At 37.6% G+C, this 19,474-nt stretch overlaps 1 protein-coding gene across 1 annotated transcript in view; it reads right to left on the bottom strand.

The window, feature by feature from the left end:
• TRHDE (thyrotropin releasing hormone degrading enzyme) overlaps positions 1-19,474 on the bottom strand; it is a 206,475-nt gene that overhangs the window by 114,434 nt on the left and 72,567 nt on the right. Inside the window, exons 4-5 of the mRNA XM_009646272.2 lie at positions 10,215-10,369; positions 4,278-4,391 (exon numbers count right to left, since the gene is read on the bottom strand). Of these exons, the coding sequence (XP_009644567.2) occupies positions 4,278-4,391; positions 10,215-10,369 (269 nt within the window). The remainder of the gene's footprint in view (positions 1-4,277; positions 4,392-10,214; positions 10,370-19,474) is intronic.

The following is a 19,474-nucleotide window of genomic DNA, read 5'->3' as shown; positions in this document are numbered from 1 at the left end:
AATACCAGAGACATTCAAGGACAAACATGATGGTTCCTTCTACCAGAAAATAAGGAGGTAAAAGATCAGTCAATAAATTCCTGGATCTGTAAGCGTCAGTTGAATTCCTTCCTTTGCAAAGCCACATACAAAGGACCTCAGGATAATGAGAGAAACAAGCAGAGAGGAAGATGGAATATATAGTTGCAAACAGGGCTCTGAAAGGAGAAGGGTGAGAAGGGTAGATGAGAAAAGACAGGGCTACGAAGTGGAAATTACCAGCATGTAGTTTTCTGCTGTAATTTTCTCTTTTCTCTGATCCTAAAACTAGCAGAGGCACCTTCCACAGAGGTGACATTACCATGTATCAGTCGTAAGATCTTACAGCTTAAGAACTCACATCCAGCTGCTGTTGCTTTTTGATGGCATGGAGACACAACCAAACAGTGATATGGTTATATTTCTCTAATACAGAAACCTCATCTCATTCTAAGTCATGAGATAGCAACAGCCAGGGAATTCACATGCAGATGATTACTCTGAGCGCACATGATCAAGCGAAATTCTCTCATCTCTGGAGGGAACAGTCTGCAGAGCCAGCTTTCTTTTTAAAACTATCCTGACAACACAGAAACAATTGTCTAAACTTCCAAGACCTTGAAGAAGGAGACTTTAGAATAAGAATCTGAGACATTTCAGCACAAGAATTTCAAAAAACTCTTAATTTGGGGGACAGGCAATGCAAGAGGCTGAAATGGGAAGAATGGTGAACTCATTTCCATGGCAAGTGTCTAAGGACTGTATAGTACGGACATATTTCCTGCAAAATCAAACGTAACTTCACCTTCAAGAGGTAAAAAGTAATATGCAGGGACTTATTTTTTAGCTGAGGGAAGGAAATGAGAATTTCTAACTTTGATCTGAGGTAACTTAAATTTTAAAAAGGATATTAAGACCAGTTGTGGAACCATGAAGGATCTCAGCACAGAAAGTTCACCTCAGGAAATTTCGTCCACTTCCTCAGGAGAGTTCCAAGTTATCTTATGTTAACTGCAACAGGTAATTGATGTCTCCATCAGAATGACTCTCCATTCTGTTCTTCACCCAAAATTTTAGTAAGACGATCCAGGGCATAAGGACAGCAAGGGTTTAATAAGGACTGGACTTCCTTTCTCATTAAGATTATGCAAGTCAGATTAAGTATGTAAACAACTTCTGGACATGACAAGAAATTCTAGACCTGCTGGAAGGCTCAATAAAGTGTTACAGCTCCATGGCAGTTCTGTCAACATTGGTATCCACCCATCTTTCCTGCAGTAAAAGAAGAGCCTATAAAACAATTGAAGAAAAACTGATAAAATCCAGAACCTCAGAGGAAGAAGAAACGCTTAAGCAAGCCAAAGAACCTAGAAAAAAAAGCCGGAAAACAGGTTTCAGATAAAAACCATGGCTGTCTGCTTTGTGCAGAACTCAGTGCTGTTGGTTTACATTAGAATGGCGTGAACATGCTTAATGGATCGCTCTCCTCAAGAGTCTCAGGTTCAGCCATACCAAATCTGTGAATGCCAAATAAGATGGACACTGAAAAATGCTCAGCTCTGCTAAAAGAGAAGCATCTTCAGACAAGCAGTAGCAAAGCTTCAGGGGCTGATGGAGCTTTGATGATGAAAGCTTATGTGCCTGTAGCCTATAAGCATCCTAACAATAAGTTAGGTAGGAATCTGTGGCTAGATCCATTTAATTCAGATGTATCCATATTGCCCAAGTTGCATTTCCAGACAAGTCTTTTTTCTGGAATTGACTACCAGCCTTCTGCTTCTACATTTATCCAACAGAAAACGTGACAAAAAAATCTTTAATAACCTGAAAACAAGTTGAATTTGACATTTTAGTTCATGGGACTTTCTTGAGGAAACTTTCAAGGGTAACATTTCAGAACTACAAGAGAAAGAAGTTAACTGTCTAACTTTCCCAATTCTTTAGAAAGAAAGAGGATTTGGGTATATTACTCTGTTTTCCTGATGCAAAGGGCTGTGGTATCATCCACCATAACATATTTTATTTTTATTTCACAGATATGAATTACTGCTGACAATACACCACCCAGAATGCTGGAATATTGCTCTGTTTAGCCAGCATTACAGAAAATAAGGTTTGCAGTTCTTGGTTTTGCAACTGATTCATGAAGCTTGTACTGTATCCTTCACTTTAAAAAAAAAAAAAAAAAAAGAAAAAAAAGTTGTTTGTAACAGTTTGAAAAAATAAAAAGTGGGCATTTATAAAAAGTCAATGTCAGTATGATCTAAACAGCAAATGTGCTTTATACTGATAACAAAAATATCCAGCAAGCCAAATTCCAGTAACTGTAATTTTTGCTTCCTCTTCCTACAATCTCCGTAATAAGGCTGAAACATCACAGTATTGATTCCTACCCTAGTCTGCAAAAGAATGTTGACGTCTAAATGTTTAACCCATCAAGTGTTCCATCTTGCCACCAATTTTCTAATTATTTCAATATGTCAGTTTGGTTATTTTTATATCAAAGGCCAAAGATATCCAAAGCCTTATGAAAAGTTTATGTCTACCTTCTTTTTAATTTAAGGAAAAACTTGACTGAGGAATATTTTTTCAGGCACAGCAATATTACTGTAGTTAATTCTAATTTATGCAGCATGTGTCTGATTTCCCAGTTTAACTGTCGCACCTTGTTCAACCCATCCGCTTTGCCGGTATTCTGCTAAGACGCCAGGATTTCATGTGATGGGCATGTCATTTGCATAACAGTGAACATTATATTCATTCCACAGAAGTCTCAAGCAAATATTCTATATTCCAAATGACTTCTAAAGCAAAGTTATTCTGGATTTGTTAAACCGATTATGTGAAGAACAAATGACTGATGATTTGACGATAAAATTCAGTGTATAAACGTTGTCATCTATGACATTTCACTATGCTAAAATCATAAAGGCCTGCCAGATTTCATTGCATTCATAATTAGAATCATTACATTGTAATTCAGGATGTGTTTTTCATAAAGATGAAAAGAATGAGTTTTAATACAGCCAAAGCCAGGTAAACCCAACAAGCCTACCTATGCAAGACAGATGTCAGTTCAGATAAAGATTTATTTTCATTTTCATAATGCAATTACAAACCAAATTTGACATCTGAAAGAAAAAATTTAAATACTGCAAAGAAATCAAACTTCACAAGAAGCACACACCTAAAGCAACAGTACCTGTATACAACTATTTTTTAAAATTAGCTTTAACTCATAATTATAGCATCTTCATTTCGTGGCACACAAAACTTAATGGGATAAGAATACTCAATAAATCACCCAGAAATGGGAAAAAATATTTCAGAAGTTAGTATGCAAGAGTTTAAGCAAAACATTCAATCTACAACAAACCTCTATCAGGCAACCTGTATTTATAACAAATATTTTGCCACATAATTAAACGTGTAAACATAAAAGGATAGCAAACAGAAAAATTTCTCCAAAGGACAACAAAATCTATATAGCAACGTTCAATGCAGTCTCACACACAAATCCCTTGTCCTGAGGTCTCATATCTCCTATTTTTTGTATAAGCATAATATTCCTAGACTACAGTGGTTGATATTAACTGAGACCTTACTAGGTATCATATGGTGTAACAGAAGGACTCCAAAAGAATGTCCCAGCATGGCCTTCCCAGTTTGCCCTCAGAGAGCTCCAATATTTGCACACCAGTTGACAAAGCATGTCCAACTCTGTACAGCTGGAAATCATAATTGAAACCTAGGTTCTCAATTCATCTACCCCATGTCAACTTAGAATGTACTGCTAGACAGACAAATAATAGCAGGAATATAGAGAGAGTATGCTTAGGGAGAGAACAGAATACTGTAAGAAAAAATATGCTCAGTTTTACAGTATGTTTTAGCTGAACATTTCTTTCCAATTTATCTTGTGTTTGTGGATAAAATTAAAAATTCTGAATATTTTCAAAAATGGTCCTTGTTAAATCGAAACTGCTTTAATCCAAAATGTTTCTGAGCAGAGAGACAGTAGTTATTTTAATGTTGGGTTATGATAGATCTGACCTTATTTCTTTTGTAATAAATTGCAGATTACACTTTTGGAATGCTGTCAAATTATTTCACACCTAGTGATTTTGCTTCATTGCACATCTGATACTTGCATGCATCATTTGGTATTTTTCAGCAGTCCCTGTCTATAACAACAGCAAGAGTATAACAGCAGAGCAACTTTTCTGTGGAGTCCTAAATTAACAAAAACACTGACTTACCATGTTCCACCCTGGGTAGAGGTAGTCTGTCCCCACAAATTCAAAATAGTGAGCAAAACCTTCTTTCAACCACACATCCTCCCACCAAACTGGAGTCACAAGGTCACCAAACCACTGCAAAGGAAGTTCAAATAAACAAACTTTAGGAACCCATGTTTGCATAATCTCATTTATACAAAACAGATTCTTCACAAGTTTTAATAAAAACAGTAGTATATACCGCCCACTGGAACTCATTAAGTGTTTTTTTCATGTAGTAAGGAATTAAGCCTTTACAGGGTGCACAAGTTAGTGAAAAAAAAACATTAGAAAAGAACAAGCAGGGGAAAAGAAGTGTTGAGGAGAGTGCTCACAGTGTCTACTTCAGCTATCTAAAGTAGATGCTCACCTAGGCTTAAGGGACAAACATACACAATGGACAAAAAAAAGGCTTCTAACTCGAGTAATCAAATTCATTACCTGGAAACTTCACTGTGCATAGTGCGAATCTTGAAAAACTGGGAACACAGTCTCCACACCCCAGCCCTAAATTTTAGCATTTCTTCCTCCACGATGTTTGCCCAGTAGGATTTACAATATTGCTGATGCTTCGTTCATTGGCTGGTTTCCTAAGGAAAGCAGTTCTATACGATCATGCCATCTCTCTGTGGGTAGGACTCAGATGCCTAAAAGCAGGTAGCTCATGCCACTTAAAGAACATCTTAGGGTATCTGAGGTACCCACAATGGCCTAGGAAATTTCATACAGGACTTAGAGGAGATCTGCAGCCTTCCTGAACAGCAACCACAGACAGAGGGTATCTAAAATGGCACAGGCCACCTATGTTTATGCAGAGGAACCATATCCGAGCTGACTGCCTTCCCCTTCTTCCCAGGTCACTCTTGAATTTCCCCACTGACTTCAATCTAATTTAGAAAGAAGGACAGAGATCTCAAAGATAATTATAGTCCCACAAAAGTCAATGAAGATCAGCAACTGAAAAGAGGAGAAGGACCTAAAGTGAGGGTAAGGCAAGAATGCGGCCATTAGATACTCTGCTCAGTAGCCGTCAACAGCCACAAACCTGTCACGGTACAGGATATGTGGGTGTCAGAGGGATTTTAGAGCTGGGATGATCATTGGAAAAGGAATGACGACAAAAATTCAAAGCAAATCAGGTGTCATCAATTCTTCTGCTGATGGATGATGCTGTTTAAATGATTGTAATGGTCCTGTGCAACCTGAATCGTCGTCACACCAGTGGTAAGAGCAGAAACTCATACACTATTATGAAAACATACTTCATACTCTCAGTAGCATCTTTTTTGCCAAACAAATACCAAAACTTTATTTCAGTAAAATTCCCTGCCAGTTTTTTTCTTAATGTGATTAGAAATGAGATTAATTCATAATCAACACAGATAATTTTGAGCTTTCATAGAATTGTAAACTCTGTAAATACAGAAAGCAAGCAGCAAATAAGCATTCCAAATGGAGAGACTCATGTCAGGGCAGAGGAGCTGCTGCTGACACAGTAATGAGAGCGGGGAACAAATGAAAGCAGAGTTGGCCAGTAAGTGGTTTGCTTTCATGACGGTTGGCTTATTTGAAGGCTTTGTCTGGGAGCTGAATGAAAGGTCTCAATTCTGTGCATGTCTTTGTGGAGTGAGAATAGCACCAAGGAAGGATCAATGCTGCGGTGAGAATCCGTAGTGAAGTGAACACAGGGGTTCCAAAGAACAGACTACAGAAACTGAGATTACCAGATTGCCACACAATGTTCGGTTAATAGGATTTGAAAAAAAAAAAAAAATGAAGCAAAACGTGACAATGAATGTCATTGACAACCGACTTAAGAATTTAGGGACAAAAGATGAGGTTGACAAAAGTCATACTCGCACACAAAGTTAAACTAAAGCTAAGGGACACTCGGTGATCACAATTAGTTGAAGGCTATCAATAAATTGTCTACAGGACCAACAGATGTTGATGTTAAGAACAGTTAACTAAAAAGACAAAGAAACACTGGAAGTGCATTCATACAGGTAACGCGCTTTTCACAATTTTAGAGTAGCATAGCACCAGAGGAGTGTGAAAGTTATATCTATACTAGAAAAGGTTGACTAAATGATTTCTAATGACAAACAGACTAAACAATTCTAAAAATTTCCTGAATTACAAGAGGACTGCTGAATAAATATGAAAGCAGTAACAGTCATGGTATGGTATGACTATTCAGAGAGAGATTTAAAAAAATAAAGGTTGTAAAGTTCATAATACATCCTCCTGTAACTCAAAAGAATTAATAACACTAATTTATGATGTCACAAAAGATAATTTCTTATACCCCTTTGTGAGTTTTCTGGGTTTATTTATTAATGATACAATTAAAAGTAATCAATTAATTATCCACCTAGAGGAAGAAGTGTTTCACTGGCATTAAAACAGCATGTGATACCTATATAAAAATGTAGGAAATTTGCTTAACTAGTCTTTAGTATCAGAGACAGTTATGAATGTCAGAGACAGAGCAGACCCAGAGACTGCAATAAACCAAGCCAAATTTCCCAGCAGAAAGGTGCTATTATCTTCCTAGGTGTTACATGTCTGAAAGGAAAACATTAAGTAAAGGACTTCATTTATGTAAGTAAGTGTTTATTTATTTATTTGTGTATTTGACTACAGACACTATTTGCCTGGAGTGAAGAGCATTACTTCTTTTCATTTTGGAAAAGAAAAATGAATTGAAATTTATTGATTACATAAATTTCTCATCTCCCTCAGGTATTATGTTCAGCCTGACATGCATAGCTTTCTTTACAGATTATTAAAAAAACATTGATTTAGAAAGTTTTAATTTTCCTTCTGCTTTCATGCCTCTGTAACTCAATCTGTCACACCAAGTTTTGTGCTCAGGTGGGAAAACTATCACAAAAAGTCATGGTGCATAAATTCAGATGACTCTTTCTTCAAAGGCTGTAGGTGGGACTGATCTGTGATATGCAAATAAAACTGATTACTACCTCAATAGAATTATTTAAATAAATTATGGTAATTATTTCAAGCTATCAACTTAAGCTGCTAGAAATATATGTGTTTTGACTAGTATCTCATTTGTGTTTTGGGGCTTGGAGTAGAAGCTTTTATGTCAAAAAACTCCTTCTTCCAATTATTATTTTTTTTAATTAAATACATAAAATGTTCTAAAACAACACTCAAGCTGAAATATCAAGCACTGGCAACCTACAAAATGACTAAACTAAAGCTACCCATCTAACTTTAATGTGTCCCTCCTAAAACATGTACCTAAAAGAAATATCTAATCAAGCATTACAAAGTCACCTGTGAAGAAATCAGGCATGAAATTCTTTCTTACACACTTTTTACCTGTATTTTGATAACCAAAGAATTTCTTTGTCCTTCTGCAGTGCTGTCTCGCATTTTCTAGCTGTCCTGAACACTGTGCTCAAGCACTAACACCCAACAGGTTTGGGAATTCTGATTTTAAACAGTCATATCTAAAGGCAACAATACCAATTCTTAATATACACTTGATTTTTCTAATCTTGGGAACAACATTAGCAAAGCAATTGCTGTGTTACTCTAAGTAACAACAATCTCATACAGGTCAGTTTGATGCACGCTGAGGGAAGTCTTAAAGCCATGGGTTTAAAATCAGGGGAAATAGGACAATGATACAATTCTTCAAAAGAAGAAAAAAAATATATTTTAGGAAAACGTATTTTAGGAGAGTTCCCTTTCCTCTTACGTGAAATGAAAGTAAAACTGGAGATCTGGATTCCACTTCTGGCTGAGCCAGAAGTGATTTTGATTAACCTCTGTTATTCTATTTGTAAAAATGAATGAAGGGGAGGAATATTCACATGCCACCCCAGGTTAGCAGGCGAGATGATGCACAGCAGAAGAGGATGAAAATCCAGTGAATAATTAACAATTAAATATCAGAGGCAAGAGATCCTGGACCCAACCTGGTCTCAGTTCAATAGATTTTCAGCTAAGCTGGTATTGCTTACAGTTCCTGCTCTATGCTATCCACAGCTAAAGTTTCCTTGAGGGGCTTCTGCGTATGGTAAGATAAAAGCAGAAAAACGTGGCTAAATAAAGTCAATACTGTGATGGAGGTGCTAAGCAGTGTTTTGTGGCTTGTATTTTTGGAGGGTTTCTCCCTTTAAATTTTCTTTGCAGATGAACAATCCATATTGTCTCTGACTCAATTCTGCATCTAAAAAATAGAAATAATATTTCTTCCACCTGAATATTTTCTACCTGGTCTAGTTATCCAGTGAAGCAGCTGAGCAAGGACCTGCTCTGCATGGTACCAAAACAGAAACAGCAGCAACATGAATGGAGGAAGATACTTTAATTAAGTGAACAGCACTGGAAGTAATATCAACATGGACACCAAGTAAACCTTCTCATTTGCAATTTTAAGGTCACTTAAAAGCACTCTATGACCGCACTGCTATCCTAAATTAAATTCAAATATAGTTTTCACCCACTTTATGATCCTCTGATGTTCCCAGAACAATGTAAAAAGGCTTCGGTTTCAATGAGAATCAAATAAACAAACTTGGCAAGTTACTGATGTGATAATTGCCCACATCTGAAATATAAATTGCTTTGGAAGCAGAGGAAATTATTAAAGCGGTGCAAAGAATAACTGCAAGTAATGGAACAACTTCAGAAAAAGGAAGACTTAAGCTGAACACTAGGAAAAAGTTATTGACCATCAGATTTAATCAAAAGGTTTTAAGGGAAGTGGCATAACCCTGTAATCAGGAGCACTGAACCCAGCACTCCAAAATGTGCCACATGGAAGAATCTAATACTAATAGGAGCCCGGATTTGATGACCTAATATGTGTTTTCCACACCTGATTCCTAAGGCACTGTAATTTTTCTAGCTCAACAGTGTGCTACTCTATTGTACTGCACAATAAAGAGCATATAACAAAATCAGATGATCGTATTGAGAACAAACCAGCAATAACTTTCAATAAAAATTTCATGTTGTAGTTGAGGACTTCATCGACAGATTTAATGTGAAACATGAATATGAACCAAACATTATTATTTCCAGGTTCATCTACCAGAACTCCATTACAAAAGCTCCCTTTTATATGGTACTTTTTATCTGCAGAAAGTGTTAAGAATTTGCATTGCCTTTTAAAGAATACTGTGTAAAGTCACAGATGTAAGGCATGCTGATTACACAGTAGGATTTTATTCATTTTAACCTGAAGGCTATGATTATGCCTCTTATGAGTGCAAGAAAGGGTTTCCTGCCCCTGTAGCAAATTCCTTCAATAACATTTGCATTCAACTCAATATTACTAAACACTCGCGATGTGTTTAGTTTGAGATAAGAAGATGGAAGAAATGTAAAATAAATTGTAATATGGGGTTATTACAAAGTTTTCTTATTGATACAGAAGTTTCTGTACACATAAAGACTCAATTATCCACCATTAGTGAACAGAGGGTCAATATCAAACTAAAAAAAAATGAAAAGAAAAAGAAGTATGTGTATATGTGACAGAAGAAGATGACTACCAAACTGATTTCAGCCAAAACATTTTTTGCCATGAACATGAAACTCGGCATGAATCTGCTATAGTTCTGCAATAAATCATTTTCTACAGTTATCAACATGTTTAGTCTACACACCAACAACACACTCACCCACAAACATACAGAATATAATCACACAAAACACAGACAAGTTGTTCATTGCTACTAATTTTCTCTTCTATCCCCATTTTGAGTCTTCCCAGTTTCTACACTGTAGTGATCTGTCTTACAGACCTCCGTATTATTTGGACTCCAGTTACAATCAAAGTTGCAACTGTCTACGTGAACAACACAAATTCATTTTCAGTTTTGAGAAGGAACGCATGGTATCTGACATTAATATCAAATATCTGAACACCTTTGGTACCTGATGACATAGCTCATGTACAATGACCATGGTGACATCCAGTAGGTATGATATAGAAGAAATGCTTGGATCCAGTAGTATCCTTTGCTCCACAAAAACACTCAGCCCCCAGTTCTCCATAGCAGCATATGGATGCTTAGGCACAGCTAACAGATCTAGAAATAGAAAAATATATGTTAACTCCTTGTGGGAGCTACTACGCTGAAGAGCTACTGTAGGTAAGGCCATAAATGATCACTAAAAGCATGTTAACATACACATAAAAAGCAAAACTTAATTTCAGCTCTCTAGTAATATTACTTAGGAAACATTAATAAAATATTCATTTCTTATCTTATGCCACTCTCTGTTCACACATGATTACTATGTTATTGCTGTAACACAGTACTTAGTATTTCTAAGTGAAGTATATGGTACAGAATCCAGCTTATTTACAATACCTTGTTGATTTACTTCTGGGTTGGATACTGCTTCTCATGTTTACTATACCATATCAATGTAGCAACACAGACTTTTACCACAAGTATTTTTTATCTTTTCATTAAAGTGACTCTTTTATGAACATCTTACACACCAAACTGTACGTAAGGACTGACATTAAGGGGAGCACTGAAGAAATACTGCTTCGTAACAAGCAGAAAGACAGCAAACTGCTCAGAATCACCAGTTCTTACAAAACAAGGCATCCTTCAGGGTGCACTATTGCTAGCATGCATCCTCTGAGAACAGGACCGCTGACAGCTGCCTCTCAGCCCCACAGGCTGGAACAGTGGTGCCATGCCCAACTTCACGGGTACGGCTTCAGTTTTGTATTCGGTGAGTGACAAAATTTTAGGAAGAAGATGGGAAGGTCCTTCACCAGGTTAAAAAAAAAAAAAGCAGTGGGGAATTTCTCTCAGTGGTATGAGGGTGAACAAGACAATATTACAATGTCTATCTATGTGTTAGAAAAATCTTAACTGCAGAAGCTTGTGAAGGAACTAAAATTGACTATCGGTCTGGAAATAAATCTAAATTACAGAAAATTGACATAGGGAATAAACCAATACACAATGCTACTTCATGGCAAAAACATCTGAAAGAGCCCAGAAACAACTTGCATGTCTACAAGAAGCCCAGTGCAACCTGTGTACAAATCAGCCAGAATTTTGGAAGCTACGCTGTCACATCAGCATGGTGCTCCCTCCAGTCAAGCTAATTAGCCTGGGTTCTTAATTAATTAGCCTGGCTGCCATACTCCTCTCATTTGGCTCTATTAATTCTGGTTCTGAAGCTAGCTCATTCGCAGTTAACACAAGTATATCTAGGTGGTACTTCACTGGGTGGGATGAAAGGTCTCTGGGCTGACTTCCTAACCTGAGGAAGAAAAATTCTGACCTGCTTATTCTAACTAATACTCTAAACTATATCGCAGCACTGATACATCTCCTAGGTTTGTCTGTTTTGGCTTGCTGATATGTGTGGTGGAATTGGCTTGGAGAACAACCTGACAGCAGGAGCTCCACTTCAGGATTCAAAGGAAGTTGCCACCGAAATATCAGGAGTGGAGAACTTGGATATATTCCAGCACTCCCAAAAAGGGCCTGCTGTAAGAAGTGTAAAAATACCAGCCTTCTAGGGGAAGCACAGAGAGGGTGCTTCCCCTAGCACAGCTACTTCCAAATACAAGCCAACTGAAAATACCCAAATTGCAGAGACATTCTACAAATGGTAAAGAATAAATATTTTACATAAAGGCAGACACTAGAACAAGAGCCTAATTAAAGGAAATAAAGCAAAAATCCAAAACATGGTGTTCAAGATTAGACATGCCAGTAAATTTGAAATTACATGCTCTCCTTTTCTTCTTCAGTTGAAGCTCAAACTGTACTAATTTTTTAGAATAACTGCAATTTGTTATAAATGACATGCAAAATGAAAAACGCATGTCTGCTATACAAAGAAGGGATAAGGATGAAAAAAAAAGGACACAAAGGCTACTGGGTGAAATCACTGAAGCTAATGGCAAATCTTTATTAACATTGAACAGGGATCTCTCCCATTAAGTCGGTAAAGAAAGCTGTAACTTCTCCCCAGAGCGCTTAAACTTTCCTCCAAAAGGCATCCTCAGAAGGACACAGAGAGACTCTGTCCTTAGGTACAACAATTAAGTTTCCAGCAATACCCCTCATATAAGCAGAGCAACACTGAAACAGAACCAGCATGAAAGTAAAACCAGTTCCCTACTTTTAACAGATCCCTTTGTTTCTCTCCTTGGGGTTCATTTGTAGTTTTTGGACTTTCTTGCCAGCCCTAATGGACAGATTTTGCCAGCGTCAGCCAGTAATAAACTGGAATAACTCTGTGGAGCTGGGAAACTAGGGTGAGGTCTCATACTAAACACCTTTACGGGCAATTATAGACTGTCTTTCACTATTTGTGTCTCTGGTATCGGTCTGCTGGTTTACACTGATACTTTATAGCACTGACATACCAATAAAACCTTCCAATCTGATGGACGGCTAACAGCCTTGCAGGTAGACAACTGCAGAGGGATATTCTAAATCACTTTTATCCAACACAGCCCCGTGGCTCTGCAAGCCTGGAAACTCCTCTCATTCATCGGCTAATGCTTAAAGGGCTTTTCTGAATAGACAAAACAAAACGTAATAGATAACCCTGTTGGTTTCCAGAATGCTAATCCTGCAGGTGACATGAGCATACCAATAACGCTGAATGAATCAAGAAGCGTACTACGGCATAGGAACACGCTCCTACCTTTCCCTAGTGCAAGCTCTGATGGGCTGCACTTTAACGCCAACAATGAGACTTTCTCAATCTCCAGTGACTGACAGGATGGACTCTGAACATACTGATCATCGCAAAATGAGAAATCTTTTGCTTCTCCTTCTCCATGTCTAAAATCCGAATGTCCAAGTCTTGGTGTTAATTTAGAAATGAACTTCTTCAGTGGTTGGTCTTGATTGCGCCACGGATTTCTACTACCTTCAGATAAAATTCCAAACACGCCTAGTTTTGTGGTAAAAGACACAATAATCTGTATCTTTCTCTGGGGAGTCATAAACGTTTGATTTCAGAGGAACAATGTCTGATGTTCAAGTCTCAACAGGAGAATTTGTATTTCCCTCTGTTTATCACACCATTACAGCGCTGAGGAAGGTACCCTGTGCTCCTGGAGGTGACATCTGTTAAGGTTTTTGCATGATTTTTAAGGTGCAAGGTACAAAAGGAGGGGTGACGATACACATTTTGATAGAAATATCATTCACACATATTACTGCTCAAAAGTGTTCTGCGCTAACTGCAAAATGTGAACTACTGAATATATAACAGCTTGTGTGCATGCTGCATCCAGTCACTCTGCACACTATTTAATTAAATTCTTTGTAAAGCACTTGTGAATGTTTGATTATGTGGATATTGCTGGGGAAATAGAAATGCGTGTTATTGCTTGCAGAGAATAATATCCTCATACATCATAAAACTGTTACTTGAGATTTCCTGATACAGCAGTGCAGAGAATCCTGTGTACTGCTGGAATAATAGAGGGTTTCCACCTCTTGGCCTTCACAGAGACTAAATTCATGACCAAGAAGTAAAAACTATACAGCTAAAATAAAATCACCAGGAAAGCCATCAGGACAAAAACGTGTTGGAACTTCACACTACCATACATTACTGGCACAATTATTCGAAGGCAAGGATAGCATTTGGGCGGTTTTTAAATATATTTCTGTGTGAATATCATGAAAAACATTTCAAGTTACAAAAACTGCACGTAGCTCAACAGCTTCTTTTATTTCCAAACGTTTAATTAAGGCATCATAACTATGTGAGCTTACATCAAAATATAATTGTCTGACATTATTAGCAAGTGTCTTCATAGTACAAAATACAAATTAGCAATTTAACACCTAAGTTGGTCACAAAGAGAATCAACACTCCATGGGTTTTTTTATCTACGAACTTAGGATCTGTGCAATTTGAACAAATGATACTATTTTTCCTTTTCCCCCACTCAGTTATAGTATTTTCTAGGCACCCTTAAAAACCGCTGAATTCCCCAAACCACAAAACTGGGAACATCACTCTTTAAAAGAGAGCAGGGTTAGAACTGAGTAGGATTAAATGAGAAACAAGACCCAATTCTCTCATGAAATGTACCCTGAATTTGGGGGTCCTTCCCCCCTCCTTTATCATCCTACTCTTTTACAAACATCAAAGCACTTTTTCCATCACTGTGATCCCACTACGTTTAACCACCTCAGTTTGAAGTCTGATGGGGATGCCAGTATATCAGCCACACAACCTTACTATAGATATCAATCTGAGTGTGTGTATAAACACAGAAAGAAAAACAGACATCCACATGCATGAACTCATTTACTGATATTATGTACCACAATTTTATTTGGTTTAAGCTGCTGGTTGAAATGTAACCAAGGACTAGATCCTGCAGAACACACGACTACTAAATTTCTAATACTCAAGGTAGAAGATAAAACACACCTACTGGGGGGGTGAGGTGGGGGGGAAAGAATAACTAACCGTGTCAACAATTTCTGCAAATTTTCTGTTATCATACATGGTAAGTCTCCCAAATATATCTGAGTGCCCTGAAACACTGCAACTTGTAAATGAGAACATACAGTGAGAAACAAGAATTTTCTGTCGAGCATCTTTACACATATATTTTCCTTAATAAAACCAGGAGGCACACAGGGATTAACTGTTCACTTCATGAACTCCCTGTTTTTCCCTTAGAATCCTTATTTTTATTACAAAAATGACTGATGTGCCTTTCATTTTATTTTCATTCATTTCTTCAGAGGCTTTCTTCAAGGTTTTAGGTATAGATTTCTTCCTAATAGGTATTCCACTTTTTTAACAACAATTCCAACAAATTAAGAGAAAGCATACACTAATATCAGTTTATTTTAGTCTTGACAAATGAAAAGCTGAAGTATGGTTTTGCCCTTTCCTAATGCTGCATAATGCAATCAATAGCTTTATTAAATCTCTCTAAAGGTCTTGTGCAATTTCCTAAATGAATGTTGTTGTAAAAAAAAAAAAGAAAAGAACTAAAAGGGTTTATATTTCTGCTACTCAGATTCCTTAATAAAAAAAAACCATTTATTTTACTAAGAATAAGTGGAAGATGCTTTTCTGTAACAGAATACCATTTAATGATGTATACAAATTTTAAGGAACAAGCCAACTACAAAAAGTGACAGCTCTGGTTAAAAACCATTAAGTCAAGTAGAAGTTATTGTAAGAAATATCCAAGTTTTCTACTGATAAAGAACTACTGATAACAGTACTTGTAAGAAATATCTACACTGGCAACTGAAAAACTTACTTCTCTGCACTGTTTGCTTAGTATACGACAGAGAAGTTTGTGCTGGAAAGCTAAGTTTTCCTTGTATATACTTTCATCCCCTTAAAAAGCTGGGGGGAGAACAACAAAAAAGCCAAACCTCTCAGGGCTCGGGGGAAGCTCTCTGAAGCCAAGAGGAAGGTCTCCAACTGACTGCAACAGCAGAACGAAACACAACTAACGGATTTGCACGTTCACCCTGAGACACTTTGAGATGCCTGATTTTCAGAAAAAGCTAAGTGCATGCTTCCTGAAAACTAAACCGTTTCAGTGTCTCATTTTTGGGCACTTAGGATCTAGGTACCCTAAATGAGCTGTCTTTTAACTATTACTTTTATTTAAACTACAACTTAACGGTATTCTTCTATCTTCTCTCGTTTTCAAACACACAGAAGTCGCAAACAACCTGGATGACAGCCCCACGGGAAATCTTCGACTAACATTTCTGTTTACCCAAACGCTTACTCTGGCACCCATCAGTTTTTATCTCGGGGACCAATATCCTTTCTGCAAGCATGACACTTAACAACCCACATGGACGTTAGCCTGCCGAGTTAATGCAAAGGTCTAAAACTGTTTGCCATTATTTCAGTCAAATCAAATGGCTTGTTGCAGACCCTGAGGAGAAATCACTGACACACAGCAGTTTATTGCTGGGTTTTTCATTGCTTCTTATTGCTGTACAAAGTATTACTTAACATTAACTGACATAAACAATGGATGGATTTCCAGAGTGTTTGATATGAATAGCAGACGTTTAATGCCATGTGAATACTAAAGAATCCAAGAGGGAAAAGAAATGTGGGAGAGAAAGCTGGGGAAGGTAAGGGGGGCGAATAAGCAGTAATATAAAAAGAAAAGCTTTGCTATTTTTTCAAGCAACTGAGCCTCAACACTGGGTGATGGCTAGTTTACAGTTTAAGAAAATAAAATAGAAACCAGTTGATTTTATTTGACATGCATATTATTAAACTGCTTTCAATTTTCATAACCCCAAACTATAGATCATCGCTTTGTTATTTCAAAGTATATCAAATGATTCAATGTTAAAATGAAAAATGAATGCAATGGCCCATTCAGGCTGAATTATGTATCATCTTGGTTGTATCGATCTGTACATGAACAATGCCTTTCTTTTAAATAATAACCTGGACAGATCATTATGAATTGCTGCGCAGTAACAAACAAGGAAAAAAAAAAAAACTTTCATAAAGTTTCTTTATAAATAAAAACCTTTTCTCCCAGCCTTCAGTCTAATGTGAGTATTCCAAACTTTTCTTAGAGGTACATTAGAACATAGAGTTGCACGGAACGGACCGAGACACAGACTGAAATCAGGTCAGGTTTCTGCTACTTGTACTGTACGCGCATCCCTTGCAGTGTATACACAACAGATGAACAGAGAAAATACATTCCAACTCTCAACACCGAAAGATCTGGAGAAAGGAAAAAACAAGAAAGACTTTTGTTGCCTTCATAAATACTGTTTCTAACGTAAATACTAAGAGCATTGACATGATGGAAAATTGCCAACAGCCATTTTCCTACCACCACAGTTAATAGAGCATGAGGATTCTACGGCTGAAAACAACACGCCGCTGATTACTGAGCACTTCCAGTATGAATATTGCCGCAAAGAAAATGATCAAGAGCCACTGCCGTGTTCCTTCCCTTCGCCGCAAAACCGAGGTGCAAGTATACAAAAAACTCCAGAAATCCACACTACTTAAGAATTATAACAATGAGGTAAAATAAATCCTTTCATCTGCCATACATAAAACTGATTTGCACCACTGTAATAAAGACATGAATGTTTCCATTAGTACAACACTCTATATACCCACATTTACCTCTTTTGTGTTTGCTTTAAAGTGAGATCGTATTCACAGGTGATGGGATGGGCACAGTTTAGCAGGGAAGGTAGAAATAGGAATTTTGGGAAGACAGGCAGGTGTCTCACATTACCAACATCTCAAAAATATGTATCAAAACATTCCACCTGGAAATAAAATTATATTTTAGCTAACCATACATACTACATCTGAAGGCAATGTTTTTGTGGGGACTTTATCTGTTTCTCTTTTCCTCTCCTCCAGAGTAAGAAGAAGGAATATGAATGGACTCTCCTGGATAGCTCCGGAGATACTGGGTTTAATATGTTTCTAAGCCCTAAAATAAGGTTTTATCTTACCTTCTTATATAAATTCTTTAGAAAATATTACATTAGGATAAATTTTTACTATCTTAATAAAAATATTTGCTCTCCCCTTGCTGATTTGTTAGCATAAGAGTTTAAATAAATTATCAGAGCACTTTTCTGATAAAAGACAGCACGTATCTGTCTGTTTGACAGTTTATTTAATACAGAATCAATAACCTTCTGTGACATATCACAAAAAACCCCATCATCCTGAATGCTAGAGGAAAACCAATAACAGAGGACTCATTCTGTTCTCATGCAAGCCCACGCTCTCCCCTCCCGACTCATGCCTGAGGACGTAACCGATTAAACTAAGTCTTGTCACATATTCACCCCTACAAGAGGCTCACAGGAACACCCCGATGGACCGGTGGGACCAAAATGTGAATGTCAAAGCTGACAAAATGAACTTCTTGTTACATTTTGATATCCTGAAGGAATTCAGCTAAGTGAATTTGCTCCTTCATTCTGTTCCAGGTCAGCATGGGCACAGGCTGCCAGCAATGTGCTGTGTCATTACCCAACACAGGTGAAAAATCACTGTTAAAAAGCAGGCGTGCAAGATTGTGACAGAAAAAAAAATCATCCTTCTACACAGCTAGTCCAGATTTCCCACAGTCAAATGCAGCAGCAGGACCTGAACCTCTAAGAAGCTTCACTTCCCTGGCGCAGGAAGGCTGAGCAATGGGCTCTGCTCAGCCCACATCCCAGTACACCGAGGTAGGCAGCAGTATGCCTCTGAACAAAGAGGGTCTTTTTAAAGTATCTATGATGCAGAGTTATTACTGAACCCCACATGAATATCAGCAGGGGGAAAAAAAAAATAATTAAAAGAAATAAACAGGATGGAAAAGAGTAGCTGAAACCTTCCAGTAGAGCTGAAATCTCTCTGAGCATGGAAAACAATGGGAAGAGATGGAAATTGTGTTTTATTTTGCACCTGGAAGCAATAGGTACTACTGAAGAGAAAGACAATAATTAGAAAGTAGCCTTATTTCTGACAGTTATAGTTTCAGATATACTGGGAAGTGTTTAATAGTTTCAATTAACTCAGAGAGTAGAACCCATACAATGAAAATGTGTTACAAAAATGGAAGAATACTGCAAACCATGTAAAAATAAAAGTCTAGAAAGATATGTTTTTAATCTGAAGTTACAAAAGAAAAGTGACACGCTAAAGAGAGGCTGCTGACTGTTACGAACAACTGTACTGCTGAAGTTTGGCAAGGAGACAACACGAGCCGAGAACAGAAGAGGTTGTGACGGGCTACTGGGAGACTCAGAAAGAATGAAAAGCAGAGCCTAACAAACAACAGGAGTCACCCAGTCCAGAACAAAGTTTATAGAGATCAGACGGATCTCTGACACAGCGAGTAAGACTGTGTCCTGGTTTCGGCTGGGATAGAGCTAATTTTCTTCATAGTAGCTAGCATAGTGCTGTGTTTTGGATTTAGTACCAGAAGAATGTTGATAACACACTGATGTTTTCAGCTGTTGCCAAGTAGTGCTCAGACTACTCAAGGACTTTTTGAGCTTCTCCTGCTCGGCCAGGTGCATAACAAGCTGGGAGGGAGCACAGCTAGCACAGCTAACCCAAACTGACCAAAGAGCTATTCCATACCATATAACGTCATGCTCGGGGGGGGGTTAGTTAGTTCGGTCGGTCGCTCGCGGCTCGGGGAC

The sequence above is a fragment of the Egretta garzetta genome, unplaced genomic scaffold, assembly GCF_000687185.1.
Source record: "Egretta garzetta isolate BGI_Z169 unplaced genomic scaffold, ASM68718v1 scaffold68, whole genome shotgun sequence".
Taxonomy (NCBI): Eukaryota; Metazoa; Chordata; class Aves; order Pelecaniformes; family Ardeidae; genus Egretta; species Egretta garzetta.
This window is presented reverse-complemented; position numbering and strand designations above follow the sequence as displayed.